Source organism: Helobdella robusta (assembly GCF_000326865.2).
Source record: "Helobdella robusta unplaced genomic scaffold HELROscaffold_70, whole genome shotgun sequence".
Classification (NCBI taxonomy): Eukaryota; Metazoa; Annelida; class Clitellata; order Rhynchobdellida; family Glossiphoniidae; genus Helobdella; species Helobdella robusta.
The window spans coordinates 604,779-616,180 of NW_008705399.1; the positions used below are offsets into that span (position 1 = coordinate 604,779).

An 11,402-nucleotide genomic window follows, 5' to 3' on the forward strand; every position below is an offset into this window, starting at 1 on the left:
CATAGTAACAACAACAACAACAACTACTACTACTACTACTACTACTACTACTACTACTACTACTACTACTACTACTACTACTACTACTACTACTACTACTATTACTTTTACTACTACTACTACTACCAATTATTGGAAATAAATAAAAAGGCTATACAAATCACTGAAACATTAGATTAGTTTTAGTAGACAAATTAGTCCATAAGAATGGAAGTAGAGATACTTTTAAAAAGTTTGGGACGTGTCGGTAGATGGCAGATGATTTATTACTTTGCAATCAACATATTCTCATCCGTGCCGAACGCATGGCACATGTTGGCCATCGTCTGGATTGGTTGGTTGTTGTTTCGATCGGTTAGAGTACTTAGAAGTATCGTCATGAAGAATAATTATTAATACTTTTCAAATATGAAACCAATTAACTGTTTGATGAACTATATGTTGCAGTGCTGCAGAGAATAAAAGTGATAACAAACTTGAACATTCAACAAAATTAAAATATATAAAAAAGGAATTGCCCTTTCTTTTAAACAGGCTACGAGCCAGCCCACCACTGCAGACTGCCGCCCGCCAACAACTCAACGACACCAACGATGCAAGAATGGATCCCGTACGACGAACGAACGAAGGAATGGTCGAGGTGTGAGATGTTCATCAACTCATCCATCAACAACCTCACTACAGGATGCAGGCATGGATGGCAGTACAAGAATGTGGACCTTGAAGGACCCACCATTGTTACTAAGGTAGATCAGTTTCATGAAGTTGAAGCCTATTTTGATTATTACGTTGAATCATTATTGCCACATCTGTTGTTACAGCAGTGAACATTTATTGGCTATCTCTAAATATTACCTAGCTTGTAGATACAATTTCTGTTACAAATCCTTAGTGGGATTTGGTTTGTGAGAACAACTTTCTGGCGGAGACCTCCCAAACGATGTTCGTGATTGGAATAATGACGGGGGCCATCTTCTTCACCATTCTCGGAGACAAGTTGGGCAGGAGACCAACCTACCTGATCTCGCAAATGGGGTTGGCGATTGTAGGCTGCCTCACCATTCTCGTTCCTAATCTCTACGCTTTCATGTTTCTTAGGTTCTTGAATGGAGTTTTTCAACAGGTCGGTTCCAATTACTTTTTAATGAAAAATAATTTATTTTGCTCATAAATAAGATTATTTTATTTTAGTGTAAATGAAGTAGAAAAAATGTTAGAGATAACTTTTTAATAAAATTAATCAGCAACGAGGACCAAATAATGCAGGGTTCGCTGCTGGTAGGTTTTGTGTTGATGTGCGAGTTTTTTTCGGCAGACGAGCGAACGCTGGTTGGTCTTCTTGGCTCCAACTTTTGGGCATTCGGATGCGCTGTACTGCCTTTGATGGCATACCTCCTCAATAACTGGATGCACCTGCAACTCTTCATTAGTCTCTTCAGTTTCCTCAACATCCCGCTCTACTTGTAAGCACTTTTATTCATAGTTTAATTTTTGATGGCGTAAAATATCAATGAAATCTCCTCAGTATCGCAATTATTCTTCAAATTTAAATTATTTTTTTTTTTTCAGCGTGTTGCCTGAATCAGTGGTGTGGCTATACGCCAACGATAAGATGGAAAAAGCGAAGAGAATTTTGAAGCGGGCGGCAAGGATGAATGAGGTTGTCCTGCCTGAAATCGATTTGCACGTGAAACACAGGTGTTCCTTAGACGACAGTGGCTTGGACCTCGATGCCAACCAAAAAAATCTCCCGCAGCATAAGACCGCTAATTATTCCTACCTGGATTTTATTAGGAACAAAACTATGCTTAAGCATTCCTCTATCTCTGGGATTTTATGGCAAGTACCAATCATTCCGAATTTTTCAATATAATGCGTAAAATCTATTTTGAAAATCTGTTTTTTAAAATGATTCATTTAACTCCCCAACGTTTCAAACAAATGCCTCACGAATCAACTGGCCCAGGTTTTTCGTGACTCTCATTTACTACGGGCTGTCCTGGAGCACGGCTGAACTTTCGGGCAACAGGTACTTGAATGCATTCCTGAATGGGGCCGTCGAAGTGCCCGCATACACGACCTCCTACTTCATCGTTAACAAGTCAGGCAGCTAACTAATTCAAATTTGTTTTACAACACCATCAAGTTCTAAATAATAACGAGTTTTATGTTGTTGTGCATATGCATACTTGTTGTTTTATGTTGTTGTGCATATGCATACTTGTTGTTTTATGTTGTTGTGCATATGCATACTTGTTGTTTTATGTTGTTGTACATATGCATACTTGATAAGTTGATGAACATGTGAATGTTAACTGGTAATATTATTTCATTAAATTCTATCGGTTCACATTAATTGAATGCATTTCACTGACACGAAGCCTTCCTTAAAATTAAGGTACGGACGGAAGAAGCCGTGCATCGCCTTCTACGTCATCACCGGCCTGGCCATGTTCAGTCTCACATTTCTTACCAATACGGAGAGTATGCGGCTCATTTCATTATTGTTATCATCATTAATTATTTTTTAGTAGAATTTTTGTAGTAACAGTAATTATCAGTAGTAAAGCCAGCTCTTAATTTAATTTCTTCACATATAAGCATTCAAATCGAGACCACTGGAGCAACTAATAAAATAATGTTCTCAACGATACGCCCCACTCATCGTCAGATCAGGCCATATTTATACTGAGTACGATGATAAACATGCTTGGGAAGTTCGGCATCACGGGAGCATTCGGCATCATCTTCCTCTACCCGGCTGAGATATTCCCGACCAACTTGAGGTGCTCCATCATTAAACATTACTAGTTAATAAATTTACAAAAATAGTACTGAGTGACCGTTTGTTTGGATAAAATTACCGCGGTAAAACTCTGAAAAATGAATTTTTAGAAGTCAAGCGATTGGGATGTGCTCGTTTCTGGGTAGGTTTGGAACGCTCTTCGCTTCCTTCGCCTCTTACGTGGTCAGTTCATGTTCAATTATTTATTTCAATAAGCATGAGCAACGCTTTGATATCAAAATATTTAGCACAATTTCAGTTAGCAAAAAGTATATTCAAATTGTAGAACTGTTTGTTTGTCATGTTAAAAATAAAATTTATTAAAAAATTATTCATTTCTAAACGAATCATTACCTAGCGGCAAAATAAATCTTTCCAGGCCAAAATGTATCCGACAGTTCTGAACTTATCTTTCGCCTGCCTCTCAATCGTCTCAGCGGTCCTCGTCCTCTTGCTTCCTGAGAGCCAGCACCGATCTCTCCCTGAAACCATCGAGGAGATCGAGGCCTGGAAGAACGGGCCCACCGTCAAGAGGGGAGGTGCACTGATTATTAAGGATGGTGTGCACGTCTGATGGGAGGCTGCTGCCTGTATGAGTGGGGTTTGGTGCATGCGATGATGTAAGATTCAGGCAAGTGAAGTTTCACTTACACCGAGTAGATTCAAGTTGAATTTTGGTTTGTATCCAGCTGAAACTGCACGTTTATGCATTCGTTTCTATGTGAACGCTAGTTTTTTATTTTTGCTTTCTCCATTTTAAAGTGCGGTTTTACGTTTTCATTATCAATCTTTACCTTTCATATTATGCAATGCTAATATTATCACTGAATATGCAAACCACATTCAAACGCGCAACTAATAATTTTCATGTAACGGCAAAATTAAACTGCATGAATTATTTTGACTCTGTGCAAACAGCTTGTGCCACATGTAGCTTGTGTAGAATTCAATACTATTCTCAAATTTTATGAAATATAAATTGGGTGCAGTTAATTTAATTAATATCATATTAATTAGTTTAAATTTAATTTTCTCAATAAGTGTTGTAACGCCGTTTCAATTTTAAAAAGCAAAACATGTTTAATAATCCAAAAGGGTAAAATGCATTTTGGAAGAGAATGTCATGAAAATTAAATTGTTTAAAAATGAAGAATTTATGTCGGGTTCTTATTCAATAAAAGATTTACAATCTTTTCTTCAACTAATGAGATAAAATCCTACATTAAAATATTCCAACTTACGTGTAGACCAAATATACACAAACTTTGCCATTATGTTATAACGATGAATTTCAAATATGTTGGAATAAAATATTTTCAAATTGAAAAATTTTTGCCATACTAGCAACAATATATTTTTAAGCCTAAGAGAACTCAAAGAAATTGATTAGAAAATAATGTTAAGCTGATCATTATAAAATGAAATTTCTTAAGCTGTGTATTTTAAGATTGTGGTGATCAGTCCATCCTAGTTAATGAATATTTAGAAATATTAAAAGATAATTAAGATATGTGGCTTTTAACGAACAAACGAATGAACAAACGAGCAAGCGAACAAACAGTCCAACGAACGAACGAACGAACGAACGAACGAACGCAGGGATATCAAATCGCAAGTTACATTATGTGTACATTGTACGTGCATGTACTGTACATATGTGTTTTAATATTCATGCACATTTCTATGCGCTAGTTTCAAAGATCAATGAATAATAATAGCAAAAATTATATTCTTCACAAAAAAATAATAAAAAATGGAAATGGCGTGTCTCTGTTTGATAATTTATAATTTGTAAGCATTTTATGCCGGGTGGTGCTGTTTATGCGGTGATTGCTTGGAAAGTCTTTCCTAATTAGATGCCTGTGTTTAGATAATAATGCAATAAATAACAAACTTATTGACAACTTGATACATTCGCCAATTTATTTGTTGAAAAAAATAACAAATAACTATTATTTCATTCATTCATCCTTTCCTTTATTGAACCCAATCTACCTTGATTTAATATCGTTAATAAATAAGATCTGATCATCGTCTTTGAATATTGAATCGAATTGTTGGATCGAAAAAATGGAGGTGGAGATTTTGTTGCAAAGTTTGGGCAGAGCGGGAAGATGGCAGATGAATTATTTCTACGCTATCGGAGTTCTCTCTCTATTTCCAACTTCCTGGCATATGCTATCGTTCGTTTGGATCGGTTGGTTGGTTGGTTGGTTGGTTGGTTGGTTGGTTGGTGGGCTGGTTGGTTGGTTGGTTGGTTGGTGGGCTGGTTGATTGGTTGGTTGGTGGGCTGGTGGGTTGGTGGGCTGGTTGGTTGGTTGGTTGGTTGGTTGGTGGGTTGGTGGGTTGGTGGGCTGGTTGGTTGGTTGGTTGGTGGGCTGGTGGGTTGGTGGGCTAGTTGGTTGGATGGTTGGTTGGTTGGTTGGTTGGTGGGCTGGTTGGTTGGTTGGTTGGTGGGCTGGTGGGTTGGTGAGCTGGTTGGTTGGTTGGTTGGTTGGTTGATTGGTTGGTTGGTTGGTGGGTTGGTGGGCTGGTTGGTTGGTTGGTTGGTTGGTTAATTGATTGATTAGTGATAACAAATAACTTTATGATAATTGATTGAAGCAGTCGGTGAACTGATGGCAGTGTAAAGAGAATGCTCAAATCAATCATATCATATGCCAAGCAGATGTTACAAGTTTTAATAATGCTAATTGAATTTAATTGACAATCGATCTGTTGATGAACATAACTCATGCAACATCACAAAACCAGGCTACGAGCCAGCCCACCACTGCAGACTGCCACCCGCCAACAACTCAACGACACCAACGATGCAAGAATGGATCCCGTACGACGAACGAACGAAGGAATGGTCGAGATGTGAGATGTTCATCAACTCATCCATCAACAACCTCACTACAGGATGCAGGCATGGATGGCAGTACGAGAATGTGGACCTTGAAGGACCCACCATTGTTACTAAGGTAGTGAATATTGAACTAAGAACATTAACTATCTATTATTAGTGCCATTATTGTTGTTATAAAAATATTTGGATTTATGGGAAATTCGTCGTGGGGGAAAGTTCATAGTGGATAATTCATTGTGGTATTGTTCTAAGGTATCGAGGCTCGGAGCAGAAATATTTGTGAGGCCGTTTGATTAATTAATAATCGAACTCGGATTCGTTTTCTGCGGTAGGTTCAATCCCTATCGTACAATATAATGATAATTGCTAACAATCGTTTAATAGATAAAATGCCAGAATTTATTTACTATTCGGCCTAATTTGTCAATAAATTGCCAAAATTGATTCATCATTCGGCTTAATTAATTAATTTATCGATTAATTGGTACAGCTGTTGGTCTTGTGTTCGATTCCTGACCTTCGTCAATGCTGTCGTTCAATCAACGATCTATTAATGAATGTTCGAAAATAATTCACATTTCGGCTCGTTTCAATTTATTTCGACAAATTTCAACTTGAATTCGAGTGAGTTTCAAGCTAATTGCACTTGCTCTGCTCGCAATCGAATCCTCTACGAGAAGGTATTTATAATGTTCAACATTCAAGGGCGCGTAATTGCAAAGCTGTAACTTCAAATTAGCCTCACGATGAATTTTTCCCCACGATGAATTTTCCGGACACCTATAACTTTGATCACAACTTTGTTTTGATAATTATTTTTTGAAGTGGGACTTGGTGTGTCAAAGAAATTTCTTCGCACAAGTATCTCAGACGATGTTTGTGGTTGGGATCATGGTGGGAGCCATCATCTTCACGATCCTCGGAGACAAGTTTGGAAGGAAGCCGACCTACTTGTTCGCACATCTCGGCTTAGCTCTTGCAGGCTGCATTTCTGCTTTTGTTCCCAATCTCTACCTTTTCATGTTTCTCAGATTTTGGATTGGAGTTTTTCAACAAGTTGCTATTATTTACATTTCATTTCAAAATTTTGTCTAAAATTATTAACTATTTAGTTTTAATTATTTATATCAAAAACGTTTCAACAAGTTGATGATTTATTCATTTGTTGATGAGCGCTGTCGAGTGATACTAATAGGAAAATAGTGGGACTACATAAGAAATATTGACCGGTTGAATAATCTACAATTCATTGAACAGACTTATGCAAACAAGTTACAAAAATAAAAACTTCAATTGCAGGGCTGTCTCCTGCTCGGTTTTGTGCTCGTCACTGAATTTTTCTCAGCTGACGAACGAACACTGATCGGAATCTTCAGCGCGAACTTCTGGGCAATCGGATGTGCAGTGCTGCCACTGCTCGCCTACATCCTTCGTGACTGGGTTTACCTGCAAGTCTTCATCAGCCTCTCTTGTCTTTTGAACATGCCCTTATTCTGGTAGTTGCTAATTTTGAGTGTCAAATTTAATAAATAATTTAGATCTACTTTTTAATTATCTTTTCTCTGACGATAATTTTTTTCACATTTTTTCAAAATTGTTCAATTTACAGTTTGATGCCTGAATCAGTGGCCTGGCTGTACGCCAACGATAAAATTGATGAGACTGAGAAAATTTTGAAGCATGCGGCGAAGGTGAATAAGGTGGTCCTGCCTAAAATTGATTTGCACGTGAAACATCGGTGTTCGTTGGACGGCAGTTGCTTGGATCTTGAGGGCCGGGATGAGAGGACTCTGCAGAAGCACCAGGCTGTTAAGTACACTTACCTTGATTTCGTCAGGAACAAAACGATGCTCAAACATTTCTCTATCTCTGGAATTTTGTGGTCAGTTTTGAAAAGATTTCTAATCCTTTATCTACACTGCGTTAATTTTGTTTTCTTATTCTCGTTCTTATACATTGTAATAAAAACTTCATCGGTTGAATCGTTTTACTAAATGGTTAATAGATTATTAGTTAATTTTGTTCCCGACGAAAGGTTTTTCGTGACGTTGATATATTACGGCCTCTCATGGAGCACTGCTGAATTATCAGGTGACAGGTACCTGAATGCTTTCTACAACGGCTTCGTTGAGATCCCAGCCTACACGATAGCTTACTTCGCCGTTAACAGGTCCGTTGCGCTCGACAATTTTTGATTTCATCTCGGCACTGTTTTTTTTTACAATGATAAATAGATTGACTGCAACATTAAAGATTTGGTCGCAAGAGACCATGTGTGGTGTTCTACATAATTGGAGGAACGGCCTTGTTCAGTCTCACCTTCCTCACCAACACAGAAAGTACGCTTCGCCGAAATCATCTTTCTTCGTTATGACGAATTTTGATTTGCAATTGATTATTAAAAAACACCCTCAACATTTTTTTATGAATGGAAAAAAATCAAAATGAGTTCATGAGTAGTAAATAGAATTTTAACTTCCAAACGCATAAAAAAGATTTCACGGTGTTGGTGTGCAGTACCGTGCTGAACATGGTGGGAAAGTTTGGCACGACTGGTGCGTTCGGTATCATCTTCCTCTATTCTGCCGAACTGTTCCCAACTAATTTGAGGTTAGATGAAAAATATAATTGTTTTAAAAATATTTTCATGTTTTCATTTATTTAGAGCTACATATTTGGATGACACCATAAATTGTCTTTTAAAATTATCACAGAAGCCAAGCGGTAGGTGTGTGCTCGTGCATGGGTCGAGTTAGTACCTTGCTGGCTTCCTTCTCAACTTACATGGTGTGTGCCTTTAACTTTGGATAAAAGTGTTTTAAAATTACTTATTGGTTTTATCATTTATAAATTAATACAAAAATAATATTTACCGAGAGGAACAATTAATCGAAAAAAGTTTCAGCCCACACCAACAAAAATGAGCAGGCTAGGATGTTTCCAACGGCTCTCAGTTTGTCATTCGCATGCATGTCAATCCTCTCGGCAGTTCTTGTGATGTTCCTTCCTGAGACCAACCATCGGCCCCTTCCAGAAACCATCGAAGAGATTGAGGCCTGGAGACATGTTCCTGCGGTCAGCATGAAGAAAGCAGCTGGTGTCAGAAGGATGGAAGGTAGCAATGGGGAGCAGCTTTGAAGATGGAAGTGCCGACTCGTTTGAGTTTTCTTACTGAGCAGCAAATTGTGATCACTTTTGTTGTTTGAACATGCTGAGATCAATTGATAATCGGAAAAGTAGTTTTAAGAGGTTTTCACGTTACACTAGATGTCGTCCAAACGAATTATAAACGTTTTGCTCTTTTCATAACGTACATTTTAATTTTAAAAAAATGTATACCAAAGCACAAAAAATTTTGTTTTTCAATAAAACCACATCAAATACAAAAATTGTTATATAAATTATTCAATCATCCAAGCAGCTGCTATAATATTTTTTCGATCTTTCAATCGATTCTTCCGGCGAATATATCGGTTTGTAGCCAATCACATCCTCGCAAGCTCTCCTATTAAATGTAAAAGTCTTGTTCACGTAGATAATCGATGCCAGGTTTATGTCGGTATTCAGTTTGAAAACCGGTTTCAATATTCGAATGAATACATCGAAAACCCAAAAAAGAGAATATGCTGCCGGGTATGGAATGTACCAATCCGATAGTCGGTATCTGGCGGTTTTCGGAAAAAATTATTGTTACTAATTTAATAAAATGATTAATTGATCATAATTAACCAAGTAAATAACATTTTCAAGCTCTAAATCACTGACCCGTACAAAGGCAGGAAGTTCTGCATGAAGGCGAAGGAGTTGAGGCATGGCGTGTCGTCCGTCACAAAGAAGGCCCTCCCTCCCAGATTGCAGTCCCTCGCCAGAGCGGCCAGTGCACAGACGTGCGCGTATGCGATGTTGCCCGCGTATGCCTGCTGAAACACTGCGCTGCCATCGCCCACTCTATATAGCACTCCGTTATTTTTCTGGGCTGATTTTAAGCCGCTTGTAACGTAGTATGGATCTTCTTCACCGTAAAGAACGCTCGGACGAAGTGACAAAGTGCTCAAATATTTCTTGCTTTCACCGTAATCATCGTCATAATTATTTACTATTTTCTTTTTTTTCATTTGATAATTATTGCCATCCTCTTCCTCCTCCTCATCATCATCAGAAGAAAATTCACTGTTTGATAGTTTTCGACTACCCAAAACTCTGCCGTGAGCTTTCAGCACGAGATTTTCAGCCTGCCTCTTTGACTCCGGGTAGCCTTCAAATAACAATTTTGCAGGGGTGGGACAATCCCCTTCAGTCACATCAACAAGCTCTTCGAAACCGATGACGACGTCAACAGAACTGGTGTACACTAATCTGCTCACTTTGTTCTCCACACTCGCCTGGATGATGTTGGCCGTGCCTGAGATGAGGGGGTGGGTATGGTGTTGAGTTGGTTGTAAGCTAGTGTTGGGTCTGTTTTGTGGGATGTTTTGTCGGTTGTGAGGTAGGGAACAACGTTTTTTGCATGCATATTCGTTCCATTCGTTCATTCATACTTTTAGTTGGTATTCACGATTGATTATAAAATGTATAAAATGTTTGTTATATAAACATATCAATGACAAAAATTAATTGTTCAGCACCAAATATGAAAAAAGGTTTAAAATGTTTACAACACTCTTCCTGGGTTCTGAGGCGTCAACTATGCAGAAACATCGTACAACATGAGTAGGTGCAGGTTAAACGACGCGTCACACACGAAGCTTGTTAAAGACGGGAAGCTTTTTTTCAAATTCGAATCGAATCCGGCGTCTGCTCGCCTACGAAACAGAACTTACGACGACCTTAACCGCTAGGCCATCACACCGCCAAAAAACGAAAATTTCAACGAAATACAATTATAAAAAGCACTAAAACCCAAATCTGAATATAGATAGTTTCACCCTGACCTTTAACATTGACCTCCATCAACCTTTCTACATCAGGACACGAACCAAACTCTACAAGACCAGCCGTGTGCACGACAGAGTCCACACCTTTCAACGCCCTCCTTACCTCGTCCAGTTTTGTTACATCTCCGATTATCTGACGCATCGGTATTTCGGTCGAATGTTTCAACCGATTTCGATACGGTTTCACATCGAAGAGAACGATCTCTCGGACATTCTCAGAGTAATGTTGCAGTGATTTAACAACATGCTGGCCCACAAAACCAGACGATCCCGATATCAAAACGACTTCTGGCTTCGTTTTGTTCCCGATGAACACTTTCGGTGCCAACTTTTTGTCGTTTGTTTGGACGTGTTTGTGGGATGATAGGAAGTTTTTCTTTGTAGTTGGGCTTGAATGTTCTTCGGTCTTTGTGTTGAGGTGTTGGGGTGTTTGTTGCGGTTTGAATGGGTTGTGAATGAAGGAACTGAAATATAAATTGTGTTCAATTAAATCTCTACTAACATGAAATATTTCACAAGTGTAAAACAATTCAGCATTAATACTATACTTTTTTTTAGTGTTACAGGATTTATTAATTCATTTCATCAAATAATTTCGCAAAATTTGAAGTACAATCCATCTAACCTACTACAGACGGCTGCAAATTTTAAAACATTTTTAAACATTGTTCACAAATTCAAAATCGCATTTAAATTCCCTCTACTTGCTGAAGTTATTAACTGCTGTTTCTATGATATTTCTACTACCAATTGAAATGATCAAACATTTTTTCTCTTGCTGATACAGATACTAATGCTACCTACTACTTTTGGTCGCACACAAGTAATGTTG

General features: G+C 38.1%; 3 protein-coding genes across 3 annotated transcripts; 2 read left to right on the forward strand and 1 right to left on the reverse strand.

The window, feature by feature from the left end:
• Positions 1 to 207: 207 nt before the first annotated feature.
• On the forward strand, positions 208 to 3,973 carry HELRODRAFT_194223 (hypothetical protein; the record flags this gene model as incomplete). The annotated part of the gene is made up of 10 exons (XM_009031199.1): positions 208 to 334; positions 535 to 746; positions 893 to 1,123; positions 1,267 to 1,463; positions 1,570 to 1,698; positions 1,967 to 2,101; positions 2,399 to 2,484; positions 2,672 to 2,786; positions 2,896 to 2,968; positions 3,165 to 3,973. The coding sequence occupies 10 exons, from the start codon at positions 208 to 210 to the stop codon at positions 3,357 to 3,359; spliced, it is 1,500 nt and encodes a 499-aa protein (XP_009029447.1). The 3' UTR covers positions 3,360 to 3,973.
• Positions 3,974 to 4,855: 882 nt separating this feature from the next.
• Positions 4,856 to 8,774, forward strand: HELRODRAFT_181394 (hypothetical protein; the record flags this gene model as incomplete). Its single annotated transcript, XM_009031200.1, has 10 exons — positions 4,856 to 4,880; positions 5,540 to 5,751; positions 6,462 to 6,692; positions 6,936 to 7,132; positions 7,246 to 7,518; positions 7,672 to 7,806; positions 7,890 to 7,975; positions 8,132 to 8,246; positions 8,351 to 8,423; positions 8,565 to 8,774. 10 exons carry the CDS (start codon positions 4,856 to 4,858, stop codon positions 8,772 to 8,774), a joined length of 1,557 nt encoding a protein of 518 aa, XP_009029448.1.
• Positions 8,775 to 9,041: 267 nt separating this feature from the next.
• HELRODRAFT_89375 (hypothetical protein) lies at positions 9,042 to 10,880 on the reverse strand (the record flags this gene model as incomplete). The annotated part of the gene is made up of 4 exons (XM_009031119.1): positions 9,042 to 9,300; positions 9,402 to 9,732; positions 9,829 to 10,038; positions 10,568 to 10,880. Coding segments are annotated over 4 exons (1,113 nt in total), but the record flags the coding sequence as incomplete, so codon positions are not given.
• Positions 10,881 to 11,402: the final 522 nt, after the last annotated feature.